At 39.5% G+C, this 26,821-nt stretch overlaps 3 protein-coding genes across 7 annotated transcripts; 2 read left to right on the top strand and 1 right to left on the bottom strand.

Annotated features, from left to right (window-relative positions):
• Positions 1-1,732: 1,732 nt before the first annotated feature.
• LOC137024849 (uncharacterized) lies at positions 1,733-6,424 on the top strand. The gene is made up of 4 exons (XM_067392786.1): positions 1,733-3,490; positions 3,665-3,715; positions 3,811-3,942; positions 5,862-6,424. Exons 1-4 carry the CDS (start codon positions 3,046-3,048, stop codon positions 6,161-6,163), a joined length of 930 nt encoding a protein of 309 aa, XP_067248887.1. The 5' UTR covers positions 1,733-3,045; the 3' UTR covers positions 6,164-6,424.
• A 2,894-nt stretch (positions 6,425-9,318) lies between these two features.
• Positions 9,319-15,833, bottom strand: LOC137024846 (uncharacterized). 2 transcript variants are annotated; one of them, XM_067392783.1, is made up of 5 exons: positions 15,704-15,833; positions 11,029-11,488; positions 10,808-10,858; positions 10,581-10,712; positions 9,319-10,221 (listed from the first exon to the last, which is right to left on the bottom strand). In XM_067392783.1, exons 1-5 carry the CDS (start codon positions 15,716-15,718, stop codon positions 9,941-9,943), a joined length of 939 nt encoding a protein of 312 aa, XP_067248884.1. In that variant the 5' UTR covers positions 15,719-15,833; the 3' UTR covers positions 9,319-9,940. The 2 variants fall into 2 exon arrangements, with proteins under 2 accessions (XP_067248884.1, XP_067248883.1); XM_067392782.1 differs by lacking the exon at positions 15,704-15,833 and having other exon boundaries at positions 9,323-10,221; positions 11,029-11,841.
• Positions 14,571-26,683, top strand: LOC137024844 (uncharacterized). 4 transcript variants are annotated; one of them, XM_067392774.1, is made up of 8 exons: positions 14,571-14,931; positions 18,528-18,695; positions 22,968-23,118; positions 23,381-23,421; positions 23,783-24,074; positions 24,249-24,299; positions 24,395-24,526; positions 25,515-26,683. In XM_067392774.1, the coding sequence occupies exons 1-8, from the start codon at positions 14,917-14,919 to the stop codon at positions 25,793-25,795; spliced, it is 1,131 nt and encodes a 376-aa protein (XP_067248875.1). In that variant the 5' UTR covers positions 14,571-14,916; the 3' UTR covers positions 25,796-26,683. The 4 variants fall into 4 exon arrangements, with proteins under 4 accessions (XP_067248875.1, XP_067248874.1, XP_067248877.1 ...); XM_067392773.1 differs by having other exon boundaries at positions 23,780-24,074; XM_067392776.1 differs by lacking the exon at positions 18,528-18,695 and having other exon boundaries at positions 23,780-24,074.
• Positions 26,684-26,821: the final 138 nt, after the last annotated feature.

Raw genomic sequence — 26,821 nt, 5'->3', positions numbered from 1 at the left:
GAGCCTCACTAACACCTCTTCCAGCAGCAACCTAGTGTCCCCAGGAGGTGTTCCATTCAGGTACTAACCAGGCTCAACCCTGCTTAGCTTCAGTGGGCAACCAGTCTTGGGCTACAGGGTGATATGGCTGCTGGATATATATTTTAAAGGGGTGGTTCAATGCGATTTCATTTTTTTAACTTTAGTTAGTGTGTAATGTTGCTGCTTGAGCATAAACAGTATCTGCAAAGTTACAGCGCTGAAAGTTCAATGCAAACGGAGATATTGTCTTTTAAAGTTATGGCAGTTTATTGCCTACAAAAACGGCTGGTTTGGACTACAACGAGCTTCTTCCCGGGTTGGTGACATCATAAACCCTTGCTATTAACATAAACACGCCCCCGGGAACACGCAACAAAGTGGGCGAGGCCATGCGGCACAGCATAATGGAAGTGGAAGAGTTGTTTACACCGAACGCGAGCTGCGCGACACGACGCGTCAAAAGATAATAAAACCCATTATAATCTGTGATATTTTCTACACTGGATGTGGCGCTGAAGACAGCTTCCAGAATCTACACGAGTTCAATGCTGGATTTGCACAAAGGCTTTTACTGAAAGATGAAGCAGTTCCCACTTTAAAAGCAGAAGCTGCTGTTTATCGGCCCCAAACTATAAGTACGTTTTATTGTTTGTACATGTCTTTTAAACGTATAGTTCTGTTGCTATTTTTAATGCATCAAGGACATAAACACAGAGCAACTCATTTTTGCTAGCCATTTAGCTAAATTCTAGTGCAACAAACACCAACAAACTTCTATGTTCATAGACAAACAGTTGTTCATGCTATAAATTAAACACTACCTTTACAAAAATGCGACTACTTAGTCATGTATTCGGCTACAGTAAAGCTTAAAATCAGGATTTAACTGTATATTGAAAGCTAACAAACAGCAGTGACAGCATCTAAACACTTTGACACAAATACTAAATGAAATACCATTCATAAACGTCCATTAAAAGACGCTATTGCAGAGGTTCTGCTTTTTCCTTTTTTTCATCTGGGTCTGATTCGGCTCAATTTGATACAGCAATATAGGCGCTATTATTTACATTTTCACCTAAGCGTATAACAACGGATGGTAAGGGGCGTGGCATTTCCGGACGCTTCAGCGAATCACGATACACTGGGCCAGCTACCAACCTGCTAACCAATCTGAGCACATTGCGTATTTCGGAGGGAGTGGCTTCATAGAAGCAGGAAGTCAAACGAGCCGTTCATATGACAGTGGAAACAGAGGTGTAGAATAAAGGTAAAATATATGAAAAATACAGCGTTTTCAAAAAACGAAGCATTAAGACATGCTAAACTGTGCCCCCAAAACACAATCAAGCCTAGAAAAAAACCACTGAATCACCCCTTTAAGATATGTCATGGCAAGTTGCTTTCAGTTAAAAGAGCTCAAACATGCATTTTAATCTGGGACTAGGCTTAAGCCTTGTCTGTGAAACTGGGCCTAGGTTGCTTCTGGAAGAGGTGTAAGAGAGATAAGCAGGTGCTCACCCTGTGCTCTGTGTGGGTCATAATGCCCCAGTGTAATGATGGGGACACTATACTGTCAAAAATCCCCACCTTTCAGATGAGATGTTAAACCGAGGTTGTGACTCTCTGTGGTCACAAAATCCCAGGATGTCCTTTGAAAAAAAAGAGTAGGGGTTTAACCCTGGCATCCTGGCCAAATTTGCCCATTGGTTTGTCCATCATCATGGCCTACTAATCATCCCCATATACACAGATCAGGCATGACATTATGACCACCTTCCTAATATCGTGTTGGTCCCCCTTTTGCTGCCAAAACAGCCATGACCCATCGAAACATGGACTCCACTAGACCCCTGAAAGTGTGCTGTGGTATCTGACACCAAGATGTTAGCATACAAATTTTTAGTCCAAACGTGAGCACATTTGGAGAAATGCACGTTTACTTCATATTTCGTTAGATAGAATAGAAGCAGTACACAGAGTTTCATAATTACACACAAAGGACACTCTAGCCTGCTAGGGGTGTTTGGGGACATGCTCCCCCGAGAAAATGTAGATTTCCCTGGTGTACATATGTGCATTTTAAGAAGGCCAACAATTTGGATAACAATTAGCTTTAAAACCATGTCAACAAATACATACATACATTTTACTTGCCGATGTTTTAAAAAACATTTTTTATTTTTTGTATTTTATATGCTCTTTTGGTGGTTTGTGAAATAGCATCCCACCGGGGTTATTTTTTTATTATTTTTTTATCCCCATCAGGGGGATAATAATTCAGCAATAATTCAGCAGAGGCAGGGATACATAGACCAGAAGAGGGAAATGCCCCCCATCCCCCCCTACAAATAGCACCCTGCTGATACCTTTCTATCAGAACCAGCATTAACTTCTTGAGCAGTTTGAGCTACAGTAGCTCGTCTGTTGGATCAGACCACACGGACCAGCCTTCGCTCCCCACGTGCATCAGTGAGCCTTGGTTGCCCATGACCCTGTCACCGGTTCACCACTGTTCCTTCCTTGGACCACTTTTGATAGATGCTGACCACTGCAGACTGGGAACACCCCACAAGAGCTGCAGTTTTAGAGATGCTCTGACCCAGTCATCTAGCATCACAATTTGGCCCTTGTCAGACTCGCTCAAATCCTTATGCTTGCCCATTTTTCCTGCTTCTAACACATCAACTTTGAGGACAAAATGTTCACTTGCTGCCTAATATATCCACTCACTAACAGGTGCTGTAATGAAGAGATAATCAGTGTTATTCACTTCACCTGTCAGTGCTCATAATGCATGATTGGTGTAATACAGATTGGTTTCATCACTCTGTCTCCTCTCCAACAGTAAGCTGGTGTGTAGTGGGTGTAGTTCCAGTAATGATTAACAATTAACTTGAACTACTTATTTATCTGAAGCAATATAAATCAAGTACAAAAGACAGTAAATCAGGACACTATAAAAGGAACATGAGAGGCTGTGAGGATGACAGAGCAAGAGCTGGAAACAAACATCAGTGAAGAATGAAGGCTTTAGTATGTATACTGCTGCTGTTGGAAACCTTTGTGTTTGTCGTCCAGCAGCAGGTAGATGGAGGACTCAATGAGAATGAGATCAGTCAACAGATCAGCTCTGAGGACGGAAGACAGAATCCACCTCAAACAGACACTTTGAGAGCTGAAGCTTCAACTGACAGACAACAATACTGTGATCTGGGCATCCCTGACATCCATGCAGCACTGAGAGAACTGACCGCCACCGTTACAGAGCAGAAAGCAAACATCAGAGAACTGACCGCCACCGTTACAGAGCAGAAAGCAAACATCAGAGAACTGACCGCCACCGTTACAGAGCAGAAAGGAAACATCAGAGAACTGACCGCCACCGTTACAGAGCAGAAAGAAAACATCAGAGCTTTAGAGATGCAACAGACGTTTATCCTGGAAGAGCTGAAGAAGAAAAATGAAGGTACTTCACCAAAACATTCACTCTTTTATCAATGATTCTCAAAGTAAAACACCAATGCAATACACTGTATAGTGTAAATGTTAGTGTAAAGTTGAGTGTATACTGTGTAAATTGTGTTATCTATTACAATAATCAGTGTAAATGTCATTTAACAGAATCTTTATTCCTTCACAGAAATTTCAAATCTTACTCTGAGTCAAGTGGAGTTGAGAAAGGAAAATAGAGGTGAAAGTGTGCTTGAATGATGTTAAATTCAGTGTATACATTCTCAGTGTAATACAGTAATATATCACAATATTGCTTATGTTTATCAATAACAGACAGAGAAATAGCTTTTTCCGCTTCAATAATGGAATCTGGCAGTGGATATATTGGTCCTTTTACCACTGAAATCACACTAACCTACAGGAACGTCTTCACAAACATAGGGAACGCCTACAACCCAATTACAGGTAATTATCAATGAAATGGAGTCATAAAACTCAGTTTATAGTAATGAAAACCTTCTGCTCCATTCAGACCTCTCTGCAGTTGTGAATACAAAAATTGTTCATACAAAAATTAGGAGCCGTTTATACGACATTAGTTTGAACTAAAAACTGTAAACTTTGAGTTTTGTGTTTTGGCCATTCATTTACAGGACAACAGCGTTTTGGGGACCTGAAAAGGCAAACTTTTGAAAGTTATTTACAAACACTCAAAGTTCAAGTTTTTGGAAACAATACTGTTATCGTCTCCATGTAAACTACAAAAACGTGAATTTGTGAAAACTGTGATGTCATGCGTATTACATGTTCAGTCTATAGGTGTTTAGTGTTTCTTTATAAAGTGACATTGCCAACTACTGGCCTGATAGCAGAATACAGTGTTTTTAAAGGGTCATGAAACCCCCCTCTTTCAGCTCAAGTCTAGCTCACAATCTTTTTGAAAAATGCAACTTAAATGGGCGTGGTGGCTGTGAGAGGAGAGGAGAGGAGAGGAGAGGGGAGGGGGGAAACTCTCATCGCCAGTAGCCCATGCATATCGACTGTCACTAAAAATCAGTGGTAAAACGTGAGGAAATACTACATTTTTTTTTAAAAACTGGAAAAGTTAAAATCTAATGAAATACACTGACACTTTATTTTTGTCTTTTCAAGAGTTACTGAATGCCCTGCTACATATATCCTACAGTAATCGTAATTCTATTTAAAACATATTAATGTACATGTGTAATTACAGTCATTATAAAATATATAGTTGTTTATATACACACTATACATGCATATATTTGAAAAAAAAAAATAACGCTTAAAAAAAACCCTTGCGTACATAGCATAGATCTACGCGCCGAACCTGCAACACGCTCAGTCAGTCAGGCTGCGTGTCGACTGGAGCAGAGCAAGCGACCAGAGCATTTTCATCAGAGCATTCCATAGGAATGAATCTAAAAAATCTAAAAAATCCAAATTCCTATGGAATGAATCTAACGTCACATTTAACTTACGCGCGGCTCAACTTCCATAGGAATGAACCGAAAACACTCGCGCTTACCCGCTCGCTCCGCGCCAACGGACACGCACCGTCAGTCAGTCAGTCTCTCTCGCTGTTTAGTGCCGTTAACCGTCCTCGTCATTGGAAAGATCCACGTGGTGTCATGAATAATTAAGAGAGTGTCTTCTCATTGGATAAAAAACTCAGTCTCGTTAATAATTATGAAACACCGATGAGTCATCAAAGTACTATCGTGCTCTGCCACGTCACAGCCTGTGACGTGGACAGGATGAAGATTTTAAACCCGGAAGACGAAAATAGCGTATAAACTAAAATTTAACCATTTCCCCCCTACTATTAAATCTAACAGATGCTAACATTGTCTTCAATGGTGTTCAACACACATACCTCTGTTAAAATCTCAGAAATTTTGGTTTAGGGTTTCATGACCCTTTAAGTCATTTCCACGGATCTGTGTGAACAAGGATCATTGTGACAATGTTGTTGTCAGTACACATAAAAAACAAAAAGAAGTCTTTTTTTAGGACATTGTTGGGTATCACTTTATTTTACAGTGTCATTGTTACAGATGTTACATGTAGTTACTATAGTAATAACTGTAAATTATGCATAATTACATGCAACTAAACCAAACCAAACCAAACCCTAATCCTAACCCTGGATGAGCGCATGTAGTTACATGTAGTTACTTAATATTCCTCAGTACTTAAATGTATAATTACAGTGTAACAAAGACACCCCTTGTGTAACCCATTGTTGTCATGTAAACGTAGCCTGAAATGATCTGCCATCTCTCAAAACTATTACACAGTGTGTTTGGTAATTGAGCATTCATACAGGAAACAGCTGATTCTGTATCTCTTGTTATTTGATTTAGGTATTTTCACAGCCCCACTGAAAGGAGCGTACATGTTCAGAATCTCTGTATATGGTCGTGGCGGAACTCCATCAACTACCTCCATTTTTAAGAATGGAGAGCGTTTGGTTATGGCACATGATAATCACCCTCAGTATGATTTAAACTCCTCAAATGGAGTTGTGTTGATCCTGGAGGTTGGAGATGTTGTCTATGTTAAGCTTTGGCCTAACACAAGGATATTTGATAGCCTGTATAACTACAACACTTTCAGTGGTTTCCTACTGTTTCCCTTAAGAGAAGAGGAGCTTTGTAGAATGTGATTACAACAATTCTGAACCTTCAGTTTATGATTTAAGATGAAGTCATAAAGAATCATTAACATATAAATCTGTATTAATTAGGACTAATGTGTTTGAAATAGATAACTGTATAAAAGTCTGAGTTGTATATACATGTAACATTGTATAAACAGTTTCAGCACTAAGACAGACAGGACATGAATATCACATGACTCAAAAGTATGGCTGTCATGATTCATCAATTAAATTCTAGTACTCTACTCGACACAGGTAAATTGCAATCAAGGATTTTTTTATTTATTTTTTTTAAATGAGTAATGTCGAGTTCATACTGCATGATTTTTAAACTCATCAGATCACTGTTCTTTTCACTCTGCACCACTATCTGGGACAGCATTCAGTCACTGCTGTGTGCACATTGCTCGATGGATCGGTGACGGGGGGTTACATATTGCATGACTTCATTATAAGAAAAATTGCTGACAACTCTGTCTGGTCTGTCTCTCTGACTACGCTTCACAACCAAACATACGTGAGGAGTGATAAGGGAACAACACAAGGACACGTCTGAGACCGGAACTGTTATTTAAAATGTTAGCCCGCATAAGCTTGTGATCCAAACTGTCTATGCACTACCTTGCGAAAAGAAGCAGGATTTTTTAATCGCAGACAGGTCCTGATATTTAGCATGCCAAATATCTCATGGGTGTCTACAATGCATTGTCGATTCTCTCAAATAACAAATTTTTCCTCCGATTTCGGGCATTTTTTGCCAATTTCGCTAAATCTGTCAAAGATTTGTCTGCCAAGTGAAAATTGGGCCTAAAATCATGCAGTATTAACTCTACAGTAATATTTTGACAGTTATGCAAAGTGTAATAATCACCAGGCCATTTGTTGTACAGTATGTAATATTCCTGTAAGTAATACTATTTCTGCAGTAATACGTGGAATTTCCTGTAATAAACCTGTGGTACTTAATTGTGTTATACAAACCCGATTCCAAAAAAGTTGGGACACTGTACAAATTGTGAATAAGAAAGGAATGCAATAATTTACAAATCTCATAAACTTATTTTATTCACAATAGAATATAGATAACATATCAAATGTTGAAAGTGAGACATTTTGAAATGTCATGCCAAATATTGGCTCATTTTGGATTTCATGAGAGCTACACATTCCAAAAAAGTTGGGACAGGTAGCAATAAGAGGCCGGAAAAGTTAAATGTACATATAAGGAACAGCTGGAGGACCAATTTGCAACTTATTAGGTCAATTGGCAACATGATTGGGTATAAAAAGAGCCTCTCAGAGTGGCAGTGTCTCTCAGAAGTCAAGATGGGCAGAGGATCACCAATTCCCCCAATGCTGCAGCGAAAAATAGTGGAGCAATATCAGAAAGGAGTTTCTCAGAAAAAAATTGCAAAGAGTTTGAAGTTATCATCATCTACAGTGCCAGGCTATCATCTATCATCCAAAGATTCAGAGAATCTGGAACAATCTCTGTGCGTAAGGGTCAAGGCCGGAAAACCATACTGGATGCCCGTGATCTTCGGGCCCTTAGACGGCACTGCATCACATACAGGAATGCTACTGTAATGGAAATCACAACATGGGCTCAGGAATACTTCCAGAAAACATTGTCGGTGAACACAATCCACCGTGCCATTCGCCGTTGCCGGCTAAAACTCTATAGGTCAAAAAAGAAGCCATATCTAAACATGATCCAGAAGCGCAGGCGTTTTCTCTGAGCCAAGGCTCATTTAAAATGGACTGTGGCAAAGTGGAAAACTGTTCTGTGGTCAGACGAATCAAAATTTGAAGTTCTTTTTGGAAAACTGGGACGCCATGTCATCCAGACTAAAGAGGACAAGGACAACCCAAGTTGTTATCAGCGCTCAGTTCAGAAGCCTGCATCTCTGATGGTATGGGGTTGCATGAGTGCGTGTGGCATGGACAGCTTACACATCTGGAAAGGCACCATCAATGCTGAAAGGTATATCCAAGTTCTAGAACAACATATGCTCCAATCCAGACTTCGTCTCTTTCAGGGAAGACCTTGCATTTTCCAACATGACAATGCCAGACCACATACTGCATCAATTACAACATCATGGCTGCGTAGAAGAAGGATCCTGGTACTGAAATGGCCAGCCTGCAGTCCAGATCTTTCACCCATAGAAAACATTTGGCGCATCATAAAGAGGAAGATGCGACAAAGAAGACCTAAGACAGTTGAGCAACTAGAAGCCTGTATTAGACAAGAATGGGTGTATCGAATCATGAATCGGATCGCGGGTCAAACTGCGGCTGAAATCACGTGACTTTGGCGCTCCAAACAACAGATTCGACACACAGATTCATTTATGATCCGATGCTTCCTGAAGCAGTGTTTTGAAATCGGCCATCACTATATAAGTCGTTATTTTGTTTTTTTTGCTGCACCAAAAATATTCTTGTCACTTTATAATATTAATACTGAACCACTGTACTCACATGAACCAATTTAAATATGTTTTTAGTACCTTTATGGATCTTGAGAGAGGAAGTGACATTGCTCCTTATGTAGGCCTTTCGGAGCCATCGGATTTCAACTAAAATATCTTAATTTGTGTTCTGAAGATTAACAAAGGTCTTACGGGTGTGAAACGGCATGAGGGTAAGTAATAAGTGACAGAATTTTCATTTTTGGGTGAACTAACCCTTTAATATAACATACATAATGTACAAAAAGTTGACTGTTTATATTATGTATTTAAATAAATGCATGCAGAGGGCGCCAATAGCCTGGTGATTGTTACCCTTTATGGCAGATCAAATCCTTGTTTAATATTGGCCAAATGACATTTAATTTAAATTCACGTAATCTTTAATATTTGGCCACGTTTTTATGATAGAAACTCAGAGCGAAGGTTTAAACTTTAATTTTGAAACCACGATTAACAGTTTGCATATTTAGGGGTGTAAAAATCACATTCCGTGGAGTAAAACACACTTTTTCCCTTATGTTACCCTATGGTAAAATTTGCATTTCAGGGACTAAATATCATGTTAGTCCTGGGACACACTAGACGATTTTCAAATCTTAACCGATTTTAAAACTGTATGAGACCACAGACATAATGACAGTTTCAACAGATTTATAGCATTATAATCCAAACATGTTTGATATTTACGATTTGAGATTGGCGTCGCTCTATCTCAATTGGGAGCAGTTAAATAATCGTAATGACACACCACATAATAGAGGATTTTTTGGACAAAAAATGATTTGCTATAAGCCTCAAATTATGACACGCCCCTGCAATGGTTCAGGAGTGCAAATCAAGCTTAAAATCTTCTAGTGTGTGGGCAGCATTATTTGGGGTTGCTTCAACCCATGGACATGACACTATGATATGCAGTTTTTCAAAAGTTTTAATATATCGTGCAGACTTACAAAATGATCCAATAATGCGGTTCATGGATTCTCTTCCGTAGATATGCGCCACTTCTGGTATTTTTCCGGTTTCTCAACACAGGTAAATTGCAATCAAGGATATTTTTTAAACAGAGACTACAATTTAATCAAGGAGTCATGACAGTCCTACATTTGAGTCACATGTGATATTCGTTCTGTCTGTCTCAGTGCTGAAACTCTTTATACAAAGTTACATGAATACAGCTCATGCAGATTTCAAACACACATTAGTCCTCATTAATACAGGTTCATATGTTAATGATTCTTCATAATTTTATCTTAAATCATACACTGAAGGTTCAGAATTATTGGAATCACATTTTGCAAATCTCCTGTTATCTTAAGGGAAACAGTAGGAAACCACTGAAAGTGCTGTGGTTACTCTGGTCATCAAATATCCTTGTGTTATGGTACAGTTTCACATAGACAACATCTCCAACCTCCAGGATCAACACAACTCCATTTGAGGTGTTTAACACATTCTGAGCCTGATGGGCATATGTCATAATCACATGCTGTCCATTCTTATAAATTGATACAGCTGCTGCAGTTGGGCCATGACTACATACAGAGACTCTGAACATGTACGCTCCTTTCAGTGGGGCTATGAAAATACCTAAATCAAATAACAAGAGATACAGAATCATATGTATGATTGCTCAATTACCAAACACACTGTGTAATAGTTTTGAAAGATGGCAGATGATTTTAGGCTACATTTACACGACAACAATGTCCTAAAATGGACAAGTTTACGTAGTTTACATGGAGACGATAACGGTATCGTTTCCAAAAACTTGCACTTTGAAGCCCATTTTTTTAAAAGTGTGTGTTTTCAGGACACCAAAACGCTGTTGTCGTGTCAACGGCTCCTAATTCTCTTAGACACATTACACAACTGCAGAGAGGTCTGAATGGAGAAGGGTTTTTATTACTATAAACTGAGTTTTATGACTACATTTCATTGATAATTACCTGTAATTGGGTTGTAGGCGTTTCCTACGTTTGTGAAGACGTTCCTGTAAGTTAGTGTTATGTCAGTGGAAAAAGGACCAATGTGCCCACTGCCAGATTCCATCAGTGCAGCTGAAAAAGCTATTTCTCTGTCTGTTATTGAAAAACATAAGCAATATTGTGATATATTACTGTATTACACTGAGAATGAATACACTGAATTTAACATCATTCAAGCACACTTTCACCTCTATTTTCCTTTCTCAACTCCACTTGACCCAGAGTAAGATTTGAAATTTCTGTGAAGGAATAAAGATTCTGTTAAATGACATTTACACTGATTATTGTAATAGATAACACAATTTACACAGTATACACACAACTTTACACTAACATTTACACTATACAATGTATTGCATTGGTGTCTTTGAGGATCTTTGATAAAAGAGTGAATGTTTTGGTGAAGTACCATCATTTTTCTTGTTCATCTCATCCCTCAGTTGCATCTCTAAAGCTCTGATGTTTTCTTTCTGCTCTGTATCCGCGGCAGTCAGTTCTCTGATGTTTTCTTTCTGCTCTGTAACGGTGGCGGTCAGTTCTCTGATGTTTTCTTTCTGCTCTGTAACGGTGGCGGTCAGTTCTCTGATGTTTTCTTTCTGCTCTGTAACGGTGGCGGTCAGTTCTCTGATGTTTGCTTTCTGCTCTGTAACGGTGGCGGTCAGTTCTCTGATGTTTTCTTTCTGCTCTGTAACGGTGGCGGTCAGTTCTCTCAGTGCTGCATGGATGTCAGGGATGCCCAGATCACAGTATTGTTGGCTGTCAGTTGAAGCTTCAGCTCTCAAAGTGTCTGTTTGAGGTGGATTCTGTCTTCCGTCCTCAGAGCTGATCTGTTGACTGATCTCATTCTCATTGAGTCCTCCATCTACCTGCTGCTGGACGACAAACACAAAGGTTTCCAACAGCAGCAGTATACATACTAAAGCCTTCATTCTTCACTGATGTTTGTTTCCAGCTCTTGCTCTGTCATCCTCACAGCCTCTCATGTTCCTTTTATAGTATCCTGATTTACTGTCTTTTGTACTTGATTTATATTGCTTCAGATAAATAAGTAGTTCAAGTTAATTGTTAATCGTGATTAAGAGTTGTTTCAGGTTCAGTAGATGCTTATCTCTGTTCACAACATTTGTGGCACTGTTTATCGCAAAAGAAAAGAACTTTTACTCAAAAGATTTTTTTTAATATTTAAAATAAAGTTTTACATCCTTGTGGGAAGTGGAGGAATAATCACAGAAACACACCTCTGGTCATGTGAATGGATTTACCAAGTTCTGGCATGAAACTCTTGAATTTAATGTGGAGAGAGTTGGTCAGCTGATTTATCTGAAAGATTGGTGAGATTGCTGTCTTGTAGAGCCTCTTCTGTATTATCAGACAAGGAAGACACACAAGTGTAATAAAATCAATTTTATTACCAAAAGATAAACAAGAACAAATAACACAACTACGAAATTAATACCAGGAATAAAGTGCGTAAGATACATGAGTGCGTAAGTGATTAAGTTGGGTGAGGCTATGGCAGAGTTACGTTATCTTATGGAAAGATAAGATCTTATGTATTAGAGGCTACCGCAGTAATGTCCATCTACAGTAGGACATGGTAACCTCTTAACTGGTGGAGGAAATACTTCAGGGACAGAAATACAGCCATCAGTCTGAGACAATTGATGTGCCAATCGAGATGATGACCTCACCAAATCCCTTTGGACTGGACGGCCACCTAAGACCGCTTCACAGCAGTTAATTTCACATTTAAAATGCACTAAAACTACCAAAACACTTCATTCATGTCTCAAATCAACTCAATCTTCAAGAACTCTAGCAAAGGTTTCACACAACAAACACACTTTGACAATCATAAAACACAGACCTAAAAAACACTAACATCAGGTGGCATTAATGTTTTCTTTTTCTGTACAAAACAAGAATGACATTCTTGTTTTTACCCACTTTAAAAGCACATTTCCCACCATTCTCAGTTATCCTAAACCAAGCAGGGTGGCGGTGGCACCAGAGCTTGGGCCCGTCATTGCTCCTTGCAGCTATTTTTTTTTCTGTAAATTTCTGTCATACATTTGTTATCAGCTTACTGTCAATACTGCTAACTCCGTTTGTAAGAAAAGTATTGTTAAAAAAAACTAAACGACTTAGTGATTTTGCACCATATGACTAGAATCTAAATACACAGCAATGGTAAACAAAAGGTAAAATACGAATAGGAAATAGATGTGCACAAAAAACAAACAAAAAAAAAACAGTATTACATACAGTGTAATTTTAGACAGACTATTCTGCATATGAATGTTTATTTTAGATATACACATATTTAACTAATTTATTTAATATAATGCATTGCTTACAATTTTTTTTTTTTCTCGTTTCTAAGAAATGCCTCATACTGTATGGACAGAGATGTACAGTAATTATTAGTTATGTATGTATGTGGCTACCCATGAGAAGGAGGAGCAGAACTGGACTGCCAGTACACAATAGTGTGTGTGTTCAAGGACACAAAAGTTGCGTCCCAAATGACACACTATGCACTATGTACTTATGCATCCATGTAGTGCATGAATTGTTTAAGGTTATTTTGTCATTTAACATCGGAGTCTGGAATTTTCAGTGTGAACGCACTACTTGGACTATTTATACTTAAAAACAAATTGAAGCTGGCAGCAAATTGGGACACACCTAAAGAACTGTGGTTCTACTCCTTGCACATTAAAAGGAAATCGGCCATCTTGGTTGAGTTTACTGGAGTTCAAGGCTGAAGAGTCGATTGCCTCTTTGGATACTGATACATCAATCCCTCCGACTCCTAGAAACCCAGAGCTGACTACACATTTGATTCAGAGCGGGAATATTGTACTTTATACTTTAATGATGACATTTTATTTGCCTTTACATTTTTTTTTTTATTATAAGAAATGTAACCAATTAAAAGAAATTTGACTGATTACGAAAAACTGTCTATCGAAGCTTTGATTTATAGCGTTTTAAGACTTTAATCAAGAACACACCACAGAGAAGTCTTCTGACCAAACTGTAATTTAAAATGCTTATAATTTAGGCCAGACTCGACTTACTTTACCTAACCTGAGAATAATAATAAGGTTAAAGATGATAAGATCAAAGTACACACTGCAAAACAACAGCTCACATTATGATACCATAAAACAAGTTATTGTAAACTTTATCATAAGTGCATAAATCCAATTTCCCAAAATCTAGGGCATTCTTGTTGTAAAAGTTGTTGTAAATCAGGTTGATAATTACATTTCATGTTTTTATATGTCATTAAATTTACTAACTTGCCATTCACATGGATAACAGACAGTGGAGTGACCATCTATATCAGAGGTCAGAAATATATCAGAGATCAGGATAATCACTGACATGTGACAATAGCTAATGTATTTAATTTAAATAAAGTCACTCAAACTTGCATATGGGTGTACATTTTGAGGTAATAATTCCTCATAGCCACAGCCTGTTTTATTAAGTTAGGTGCTATAAATACTATTAAAGAGATTTTAATCTGCAGATCAGACGATCCATTCATACGACCAGAGGTTTCTGTGATCCAACAATCTTCTGTGATTATCACTCCGCGTCCCATAAAGTTGCCGACTGCTGATCTATATAAATTTAAAAAATAAACAACAAACACAACTGAGAGATGAGTCAAAAGTTATTTTCTGTTGAGATTAACATTGTGCCACAAATGTTGTGAATGGAGATAAACTTTCCTGGAAACCTGGAACATCCCTTTGATTATGATTAACATGGTAAAAAGCCTTCTTATTCCCCAAGTATGCTTTATAGGTTCCTGGTCATGACGTCACCTGCCTATGACTGTCACAGACCCGCCAAGCTCCACCATCGGCCAATCACAGCACACTCCCTCACCAGAGTTCTAATCACACGCGCCTGTTCCCCATCAGCACCTGATCACACCAGACATTTAAGCAACCCACTCACCTCAGTCAATTGTCTGGTTTATATGTAAAGGACTTCTCTATGTTGATCTCCAAGATTACTAAGCTACTTACCTGGTCTCTGCCCAGTGCCCTCTGGCTCGGCGGAGGACTGCAATGGATTCCTTCTGCATTGTTCGCTGGCCCTGGAGATGCAGCCACGTCTATACCCTGACGATCGTTCTAAGGTAGCATTTATCATCTCTCAGTTGAACGGACGGGAACTCAAATGGGCAGAAACCATCTGGTCACAAGCTGGACCATTACCCAGTGTCTGAATAACTTCATCACCCATTTCAAGGAGGTTTTCGGCAGACCAGCAGATGATTCATCTGGGGGTGAGCAACTCTATCACCTACGACAAGGTTCAAAGTCTGTTAATGATTATGCTAGGCATGTGACGGTATCAAATTTTCATGTTGCGATTAATTGCTGAAGCTTTTATCACGGTATACGGTATTATCACGATATTAAAATAAGTTGCAAAAAAATGTTGTCATAGTTTAATAGGTTTAAGAACTCTTTTTGAAATAAAACAAAAACAACTATGAATGTTTAAATACAATAATACACTACAAAAAATAAATAAAGTGAAATTTTCCAACAGATTAAAATGCAAAAGAATTAGGCTATAAAGAACAACAGATAACACTTTACAATAAGGTCTCATTATTTAATGCATTAACTAAGATTGAGCAACAGCTACATATGTTACAGAAAGTTTTATTTTTTTGTTAATGTTAGTTTAGAAACACAACTGATCATTGTTAGTCTTATCTCAGGTCCATTAAATAAGTTATTTTGATTTTAGTAATGTTATTAAACAGTAACTAAGAAATTAACATTATAAGTATTTTTATTGTCAGTTTAGTGATAATGAATTAACATGTTGTAACACTCAGAATGACGTGTACACTAAAATCGAGGGAACCGCTTGTTCCTCTGGAAATAATATGAAAAATGACAGACCAAAAACTTTGTTTCAATCACCCAAGTGTATTATACAATTTAGAAAAGTCTTGACCCACAATACAACCAGAAAAATGTTTTAAAAGTGTATGTGAAAGCGAAAGTCCAAACGTAGTATGTATGTTATTGAATCAGTCTCACCTGGAAAATGTCCATGAATGAATGAATGAATGTCCGTGAGCAGATCCAACGTGACCACCGAACTGTTAAAAATCCTCCCTGGTAAGTAGTCCAAAGTCCCAAAAACAAAAACACCCAGACAAAACTCCACAGGTGAGGCGGCAGTAAACTCCAGAAAAAACAGTTCGGCAAATAATCCACAAAAGAGTGAGGGAGCGAACACAGACGCTGCTAGATGCCGGTTTGCCGGCTAACTTTAAAGTTCCGTGTTTTCCTCACGTGACGCAAAGGCCGCGCGGGACTTGTGGAATCTCGCGAGAGTCCGTTCACATGAGGGCTCACACACACACACACACACACAGGAGCAACGGAACAGAGCACAGGGTGACAATTAAAATAAATGATCAACCATGCATTCGTGTTAATCCAGCATAAGTATAAATATCACCCCTTATGTGGCATTGCTACAATGTTAACTAATGAAGCTGTATGTTTTCAAAGTTTTACTGAACAATAACAAATAATCAGAACATTTCTAATCATTAGGGCATGTTGTAGTCCAGATTAAAATATAAAAATGTTTAGGTTTGAAAATGAATATCCTTTTAAGTCTTTTTTAATTATTCAGTGTTTGGTGCTGTGATGAACAACACTGAGATTACAAAAAAATTAATGGCTGTTTGAAGCATTTTAAAAACTTAAAGGTGCCCAAGAACGTTCTTTCACAAGATGTAATATAAGTCTAAGGTGTCTCCTGAATGTGTCTGTGAAGTTTCAGCTCAAAATACCCCATAGATTTTTTTTAAATTAATTTTAACTGCCTATTTTGGGCATCATTAACAATGCACTGATTTACACTCGACGCCGCCCCTTTAAGACGCGTGCTTCCTGCCACATGAGTTGTTGACTATATTACATTGCATTTACAAAGTTCACACAGCTAATATAACCCTCAAATGGATCTTTACAAGATGTTCGTCATGCATGCTGTATGCATGCTTCGAATTATGTGAGTAAAGTAATTATTTTGAAGTTTTATTCTGAGTGAATGAGGCTGGGCTCCGTGGCTAACGGCTATTGCTACACTGTTGGAGAGATTTATAAAGAATGAAGTTGTGTTTATGCATTATACAGACTGCAAGTGTTTAAAAAATGAAAATAACGACAGTCTTGTCTCCGTGAATACAGTAAGAAACGATGGTAACTTTAACCACATTTAACAGTACATTAGCAACATGCTAACGAAACATTTAGAAAGACAATTTACAAATATCACTAAAAATATCATGATATCATGGATCATGTCAGTTATTATCGCTCCATCTGCCATTTTTCGCTGTTGTTCTTGCTTGCTTACCTAGTCTGATGATTCGGCTGTGTGCAGCTCCAGACGTTAACTGGCTGCCCTTGTGTAATCCCTTTGATAATTGTTGGGAACGTGGGCTGGCATTATGCAAATATTGGGGCGTTCACCCCGACGGTGTTATGTTGAGATTCGCCTGTTCTTCGGAGGTCGTTTAAACAAATGAGATTTATATAAGAAGGAGGAAACAATGGGGTTTGAGACTCACTGTATGTCATTTCCATGTACTGAATGTTAAGTAAGAGTGATGGAAGACCAGGGCTGGATGCAGTTAACAGTCTTTAATGAATAAAGTAAATAGTCCTCACAGAGTAACAAGAACACAAATCACTGGCATAAAACGGAGCCAGAACAGAAATAGCCAGACGACTGGATCAAAGGAAATCTGCAAACTTCCATGAGGACAGAGGCAGGGACCCCGAGATGCATTCAGCCAGTCAGAAATAGTGAAGACAGCAGTCAGGGTGAACAGCCAAGGGTGAGCGCAGAACAGGTACTCTGCAAACAGGCACAGCTGGATAATACACAGTCCAATGGCAGTATAACTCACGGCAAAATAATGACTTCACTCTTCTCGGATTAGACAGGACAGGACAGGTGAACAAATGTATCTTCACGAGAGGTCATTGAATAATCCGACAACAAGACAGGGCAAGGAAGAGGGAATAAGAAGCAGAGACAATCAAGAGGGAAAAAGGGACAGGTGAGGAGAAGGGAATGAAAGGGGAACCAGCTGAAAGAGATAATGAGCGGAGAAGTGGAAGTGTGTGCGTGAGAGTGTGTGACCACAAGAGGGAGACAGAGAAAGAGGAGAAAAGGCCAGGATCATGACACTGAACTCTTGTTATTTAACTATGCCAGGGTAAATTCAATTTTTGAATCAAGGGCACCTTTAACCAGCGCAGTTACTTTGTTTGCACGGTTTCCGTGGTAACCGCTGCATGCTGCTGTTCCATCAGCGCCCTCTGCTGTCAGAGAGTGAACGTGCACTTTCATTCAGTGCGTCTTCTTCACTCTTCCGCCATGTGCTTCTCGTGCACGATGGGCTTGTTTACATCTGAGCGCGTGTCCTTTTGACGCAGAATACAGCGGTGTTGTACATTTTATACGAGTGATGGGTAAAGTATTCTTTGCATTATAAAAAAATAATAATTTGTAATAAATTATTATTTATGGTATTCTGAAGTGCCCACGATTACAATATCATGCATATTCATTATCGCGATTTATCGCATTACCGAATATCGGCACAAGTCTAGATTATGCCCTCAAATTCAGGACTCTCGCTGCGGCTAGTGGATGGAATGAGCGATTGCTTCTCACCACCTATCATCAGGGTTTGGATCCCAGGGTGCGGCTGCATACAAGGATACCATCGGGCTCGAACGATTCTTCCAGCTATCCATCAGATTCACCACTCGTATGCAGTCGTGTGTAGAAGAACACCAGGGCCAATCGCTATTTGTACCATCCTTCCATCAGCCAGAATCCATCAGCCCTCCTGAACCAGGCCCCGAACCCATGCAGTTGGAGAACAATCGGCTGACATTTGCTGAGCAGCAGAGGCAGCTGACCCGGGGCTTATGTTTGTGCTGTGGTGCAGCAGGCAATGTCTTTACCACATGCCCTATTCGTCCTCCTTGTCCCATGGTGAGTGCCATTCTACCCTCCATTAAGAATATGAAGCCACTCACTATCATTGTAATGCTTACTGCTGTTAATGTCTCCATTCCAGTCAATGCCCTCCTCGACTCAATGCCCAAGCTCAAGACCACATCCACACCGTCCATCTACCAGATCCATTCCGTGACTGGCAAACCACTCAGCCGTAAACAAGTTCGCTTTTGTGCTGGTCCGCTAAAGCTCCAAGGTGAATTACTACATGTTGAACATTACATCTCCTGGTTCTGGAGGATTCCACCTCTGATGTGATCCTAGGGCGCCCCTAGTTGGAGCAGCACAATCCCATCATCTCATGGTCAACCGGCGAAATCCTGAAGTGGGGTGATACCTGTTTTCCCTCTCACTCAACCTCCTGCTCTTCGCTCCAAGACGTTTCCTGTCTGCTCCACCTCCATCGAAACCCCCGTAGAGTGACATTTTCTGCCCGAAGAAAGCCTCTAAGCTGCCTCCACACTGGCGATGGGACTGTGCCATCGATCTGCTTCCGGGTGAATCAGTGCCCCGTGGTAAAATCTACCCACTATCCATCCCTGAGCAGAAGGTCATGGAGGAGTACATCGAGGAAGCATTACATCAAGGCTACATACGTCCTTCCACTTCCCCTGCTGCTTCGAGTTTCTTCTTTGTGGCCAAAAAGGACGGAGGCTTGCGGCCTTGTATTGATTACCGGGCTCTCAACAGTATCACAGTTAAGTTCTGCTATCCTCTTCCCCTCATCCCAGCAGCATTTGAACATCTACGCAGTGCCACTGCCTTCACCAAGTTGGACCTCTGCAGCGCTTACAACCTCATTCGGATACGTGAGGGGGACAAGTGGAAGATAGCTTTTGTGACCCCTACTGGACACTATGAATATTGCGTCATTCCGTATGGCCTGGTCAGCGCCCCCTCCATATTCCAAGACTTCATCCATGAGGTGTTCCGGGAGTTCCTCCACAAGTTCGTCTTGTTCTACGTCGAAGATATACTCATCTACTCCTGGAGCATGGCCGAACATCGCCACCATGTTGCGGAGGTCCTGAAAAGCCAGAGAGTTCTATCTGTTCCTACCCACTTACCAGCCTCCTCCACAACAAGCCCAAGTCTCTGTCCTGGTCACCATCTGCCACTGAAGCTTTCAACACCTTAACCCTCTGGAGTCTGAGGCTGATTTGGGGCCTGGAGTAGTTTTGACATGCCCTGACATTTGTGCTTTTTTCAGTTGTTCATAAACATATTAATGGAAAAAGTGTCATTACACTGTATTCAGCACAAACTAGGCTACAATAATATGTGAGGAACATGTATGTACATGTTTGTGTTTTTGAAGGAATAACATTTATGCGTGGTTATTGAAAAAACAAAAAACTTAAGTCACTGAAATAAGGCCAAAAAAAGTATAGTAAATCTGTGTTTACAATACTTTAGGGTATTGGAGGTTGTAAACTAGAATTTTTGCTTCAAAATTATGGAAAAATTATGCTGCCTACTCCTTCATATAAAACAATATATTGATTTAGTTTTTGTAAGACACTTTTTGCCAAGAAACACAGTATGCGTGGAGGCGTGAATCACCACTGAATAATGGGCCATTCTCACCTGAGAAGACAAAAGAATTGCATAGTAATGAGCTGAAATGACTTGCATATTAATGAGGCATTTCAGTCAGGTAGGCTGTGAAAAAAACCTTCTGTGATGTCTCAAGCTCATCATGATATATGAAACATACAGAAAAATATTATTACAATATAAAGTAATAGTTTTATATTATACTTTAAAATATAATGTATTTCTGTGATGCAAAGAGTCTGAATATAGGCTTTTAGTTTAAAAGCATGCACATTTGGAGAAATATTGGATTCTCATATGCTTATGTCAATTTTCTATACAGAGGAGTTATATTTATTTAATATTCATTGTCATTACTATGAGCGCTGGTGTTTTCAATTCATACTTGAAGTCGGAGGGCGCTCTCTGTGCATTTTTAGTCCACAAATTCATCTAAAAGAAGAAGAGGCTATTCCATGAATGGAGTTTCCAATTCATACTGCAGCCGGAGGGCGCTAAAGAAACAAAAACTCATCTAAAATTCATCTATAGAAGAAAAGAAAACAGGAACTAACTGCATGTCTTCTAGAGCTCGCTAACCATGTCTTTTACATCCAGATAAACACTTTTCAAGACAATAAATACACGATTGAGACGATGAATGCATGTATTGCCTCTGAATTTGCGTCTGAATAGCGCTGGCTCCATGGGCGTGGCCGCATTAGCAGATAATGAGCTGAATCACGGACTTCTGACATGGCTCTCTTTTCATACAGATTACATAAACACAGAAGGTTTGTTTTCGATTTGATTAGTATTCACTAAGTTACAGTTCATTTTCTGAGAACTATCAGATTGGACTTCGTTCAGAGGGAGAGGAGAAATCACGCATCATGTTAGTTTTCTTTATTTTACAAAAAGCACAACATTTTGTTTTTACTCTGAGTGTATACAAATAAAAGAAGATATTCTATAGTTTCAATTGATATATTACTTATGTCTCTATGACAAAAAATGACGGAGTATTTTATGTCTGTTTTGCTGCAATGTGAAAAAAACCCTGCAAAACGCGCCGGCGCGTTTTCAGACCTCAGAGTGTTAAAAGAAGCATTCACCAGCGCACCGCTCCTTGTTCACCCTGACCCAGACAAACCCTTCATCGTCGAGGTCGACGCCTCCACCATCGGAGTAGGAGCGGTGCTGTCACAGCAGCAGGGGAACTCAGCCAGACTCCATCCATGTGCCGCCTTCTCACGCAAACTCAGCCCGGTGGAGAGGAACTACAACATTGGCAACAGGGAACTTCTAGCCATCAAGCTAGCCCTTGAAGATTGGAGGCATTGGCTGGAGGGTGCCAAATATCCTTTCACGGTACTCGCCGACCACAAGAACCTGAAGTACTTAAGGGATGCTAAGAGGTTAAATCCACGTCAAGCTTGTTGGGCTTTGTTCTTCACACGTTTTCACTTCAGTATCTTCTACCGTCCAGGTCCCAAAAATGTGAAAGCAGATGCCTTGTCCTGCATATACACTCCAGAAGAAACCAACAGAGAACCTGAGCCCATTCTCCCAAAGAACATTATTGTGAGTCCTATTCACTGGTCTGCAACATCCGTTACCTCCACCAGTGCCTCCGCCAACACTCCACCGAGCTGCCCTCCAGGTTTACAGTATGTCAGCCGGACTCAGCGCACTTCACTCATCCATTCATCCCACACATCTCTGGGCACTGGTCACCCTGGGGCCAATGAAACCCTCTCGCTGTTAAAAGAGCACTTCTGGTGGGTCAACATGGCCAAGGATGTGAGAAGGTACGTACAGGGATGTCCGGAATGCGCCATCTCCAAGAGCCCTTGCCACCTTCCATCTGGCAAGCTACATCCCCTGCCCATTCCCAACAGACCCTGGTCACACCTAGGAGTGGATTTTATCACCGATCTGCCAGCTTCTGACAATAATCCCTGTATCCTGGTGGTTGTTGACAGGTTTTTCAAGTCCGGTTGTCTCATTCCCCTCAAGGGACTACCCACAGCTATGGAAACTGCAGAACTCATGTTCAATTACATTTGCAGATACTATGGTATCCCAGAAGATATTTTGTCAGACCGTGGACCCCAGTTCATCTCAAGAGTGTGGAGATCCTTCTCCCTCCTAGGTGTGACTGTAAGCCTCTCATCTGGTTACCATCCGCAGTCAAACGGGCAGACAGAAAGGAAGATCCAGGAGATTGGTTGCTTCCTACGTACCTTCTGCCATGGCCACCAGAACTCTTGGAACCGGTTTTTGGGTTGGGCCGAGTATGCACAGAACTCTCTGCATCAAGCCACGTCGGTTACCAACCCTTCTCTTCCCTTGGTCAGGAGAACCGTCCGATGTACCAGCTGTCGACTACTGGTTCCAAGAAAGAGGGTCTGGGACGCAGCACATCACCAACTACAATGAGCTCTTTGCAGACGCAGAATGACAGCCAACCTGAGACGCTCTACTGCCCCAGTCTATCAACCTGGTCAAAGGTCTGGCTGTTGACCCGGGACATCAGAATGCATCTTCCCTGCAAGAAGCTCAGTCCCAGATTCATTGGGCTCTTCACCATCACGAAGCAGATCAACCTGGTCACCTATAAGCTCCAATTACCTCCACAGTACAGAATTCATCCCACTTTCCATGTATCCCTTCTCAAACCTCACCACCCTCCTGTTTCTGTCTCCACAGAGCCTGGCCCGGCAGTTGAACCCCCCCTTCCTCTCATCCTGGATGATGGAGCGGTTACCAAGTCAACAAGATCTTGGACTCCCGACGCTGTGGTGGTCTACTAGAATACCTTGTGGAATGGGAGGGCTACGGTCCAGAAAAGCGCTCATGGGTACCCAGAAATTACATCCTTGATCCCTCACTGCTCGACACCTTCCACGCTACTCATTCCACGCTACTCTGTCCGTAACAATGACGTTCCATCACACAATTGGACTGATTTGACATGTGCTTCATGACGCAATCACGCAGAGGCTTTCCCACAGCATCTCGTTCCCTGAGATGTTTTCGATAAAACTTCATTTAAAAGTATACACTTAAAGCTTTCTAAAGACATATCTCTCATGTCTGTTAATTTTTGTGACATGTTTCAGAAAGAAGTTCACAGAGACTGAAGTGGCAGAAAGCATACCCGGTTTGTTTTCTCTATTTTACAAAAGCACAGAGTTTTGTTGTTACTGTAAGTGTACACAAATAAGAGATAGGTCAAAGTTATTTTCTGTTGAAATCAACAGTGCCACAAATGATGTGAATTGAGATAAACATCTACTGAGCCTTGAACATCCCACTAATTATGATTAATAATTAACTTGAACTACTTATTTATCTGAAGCAATATAAATCAAATACAAAAGACACTAAATCAGGACACTATAAAAGGAACATGAGAGGCTGTGGATGACAGAGCAAGAGCTGGAAACAAACATCAGTGAAGAATGAAGGCTTTAGTATGTATACTGCTGCTGTTGGAAACCTTTGTGTTTGTCGTCCAGCAGCAGGTAGATGGAGGACTCAATGAGAATGAGATCAGTCAACAGATCAGCTCTGAGGACGGAAGACAGAATCCACCTCAAACAGACACTTTGAGAGCTGAAGCTTCAACTGACAGACAACAATACTGTGATCTGGGCATCCCTGACATCCATGCAGCACTGAGAGAACTGACCGCCACCGTTACAGAGCAGAAAGAAAAGAACAGAGAACTGACCGCCACCGTTATAGAGCAGAAAGAAAACATCAGAGCTTTAGAGACGCAACTGAGGGATGAGATGAACAAGAAAAATGAAGGTACTTCACCAAAACATCCACTCTTTTATCAATGATCCTCAAAGTAAAACACCAATGCAATACATTGTATAGTGTAAATGTTAGTGTAAAGTTGAGTGTATACTGTATAAATTGTGTTATCTATTACAATAATCAGTGTAAATGTCATTTAACAGAATCTTTATTCCTTCACAGAAATTTCAAATCTTACTCTGGGTCAAGAGGAGTTGAGAAAGGAAAATAGAGGTGAAAGTGTGATTGAATGATGTTAAATTCAGTGTATTCATTCTCAGTGTAATACAGTAATATATCACAATATTGCTTATGTTTTTCAATAACAGACAGAGAAATAGCTTTTTCAGCTTCACTGACACAATCGAGCACTGAATATATTGGTCCTTTTACCACTGAAATCACACTAACCTACAGGAACGTCTTCACAAACATAGGGAACGCCTACAACCCAATTACAGGTAATTATCAATGAAATGGAGTCATAAAACTCAGTTTATAGTAATGAAAACCTTCTGCTCCATTCAAATCTCTCTGCAGTTGTGTAATGTGTATAAGAAAATTAGGGGCCGTTTACACGACAACAGTTTCAACTGAAAAAGGAAAACTTTGGAAGTGTTTTGGTCGTTCATTCACACGACAACGGCGTTTTGGGGGCCTAAAAATGCAGTTTTTGAAAACGATAGTGTTGTCTATATGTAAAGTACAAAAATTTTTTGTCTTCACCAAGTTGAATTTGTGAAAATGGTGATGTCATATTCATTACATGTTCAGTCTCTAGGTGTGTAGTGTTTCTTTACAAAGTGACATCGCCAACTACTGGCCTGGCAGCATAATACAGTGTTTTAAATTGTTTCCACAGATCTGTGTGAAGGTATGAGAAAAACACAAAGAAAAAACTATTTGTCATCTTTAAAACATCACCTGCTGATTATGAGCTAAATAATGAATAAGCTTGACCATTATTTTCAACTTTTTTAATGTTTATTTATGATTGCATATATTAAATAGTTCAAAAACGAGACATTCTCACAGGGTGAAAGAACGTTTTCATTTAATTTCAACGGTTTCTTTCTAGTTATCCATGGTTTTACCACAGTAAAAATACTACAGCAACAGTATTTAGTTCTAGAGTCTCAATAACCATATAACTATGTTTTGATATTTGTAGTGCAACCATGGTATTATAAATGTAATCTCTCTCTCTCTCTCCTCTCTCTCTCTCTCTCTCTCTCTCTATAATATATATATATATATATATATATATATATATATATATATATATAGATACACACACACACACACACACACACACACACTGTTTTAGGATATTGTTGTCGTGTAAATGTAGCCTGAAATGGTTTACCATCTTTCAAAACTAGTACAGTGTGTTTGGTATCATACAGGAAACAGCTGATTCTTTTCTTTATCTTTTGTTATTTGATTTAGGTGTTTTCACAGCCCCACTGAAAGGAGCGTACATGTTCAGAATCTCTGTATTTGGTTATGGCCCAACTCCATCAGGTGCAGCCATTTATAAGAATGGAGAGAAGGTGGTTACAGCATATGCCCATCAGCCTCAGTATGATTTAAACTCTTCAAATGGAGTTGTGTTGATCCTGGAGGTTGGAGATGTTGTCTATGTGAGACTTTGGCCTAACACGAAGATATCTGATAACGAGAATAACCACAGCACATTCAGTGGTTATCTACTGTTTCCCTTAAGATAAGAGGAGATTTGAAGAATGATTCCAATAATTCTGACTTCACAAAGCCTGCGATTCAATTAAAAAATGTATATGCCCTGCAGGTTTAATATATGGGCTTTAATTATTTACATGCGTGGAGCATCTCAAACTCCATCTCTGAGAGTTTGTGTTGCTTATAACTTTCATCTGGGCACCATTTCATCAGATTTGTAATGTAAATAATTTATAAACCAAAGCCAACACTGGGGAATACATCAATGTGTTTCTAAATATGTAAACTGTTTATCATGATTACAAAATAAAAGTTTAAACCCTCTCTCTGAGTTTGCATGTTTGGATGTCCACATATTCTTGCAAGAAATGACAGTGGCTGTTGCATTTCTATCGTAAAGAAGCGGCCAAGTATTAAAGATTAAGTGAACATTTTAATTGAAATGTCATTTGACCAATACTTAACAAGGATTTAATCTGCTGTAAAGTGTAACAATCACAAGTGTAACAATCAATTTAACACTGTTGTTCTATAAAACAATATGATTACTTGTTTTAATACCAAATATTTATTTGACCAAATAATTATTGCCTCATTATTATTATATATGTATTTTAAGTCATTTTTAAGGCTATTGTTTGGTTATGTCTATTTTTATTACCACACACACACACAAAAAATCAGATTACTTGATTAACTGTCAGAATAATCGACTGATTACCCGATTACCAAAATAATCATTAGTGACAGCCTTACTGAAAAGTGTTTGTTAAAGCAGTAAAGCTATAATGTTTAATAATACCTTTTTAAGTGCATCTTGTTACTGATCCTTGATCTGTATCTCTTCATCCTACATAAATAAAGAAGAGAATAAAGAGACATTGTGGTATTTTCTTTTCCTCATATTTTCATGAATATTTCCCCAACAATGCTTGCTTTGAGAGATGCATGATTTATTTATCAGTCCCACCTGGAATTTTTTTTTTTTTTTTTTGTGTGTGTGATTTTTTTGCAATAAAAATGTCTGACTTTGGCAATTTCCAGATTTATTTATG

Source organism: Chanodichthys erythropterus, chromosome 8 (genome assembly GCF_024489055.1).
Source record: "Chanodichthys erythropterus isolate Z2021 chromosome 8, ASM2448905v1, whole genome shotgun sequence".
NCBI classification, from domain to species: Eukaryota; Metazoa; Chordata; class Actinopteri; order Cypriniformes; family Xenocyprididae; genus Chanodichthys; species Chanodichthys erythropterus.
The sequence above is the reverse complement of the archived record's forward strand: the minus strand, read 5'-3'. Positions and strand labels throughout refer to the sequence as shown.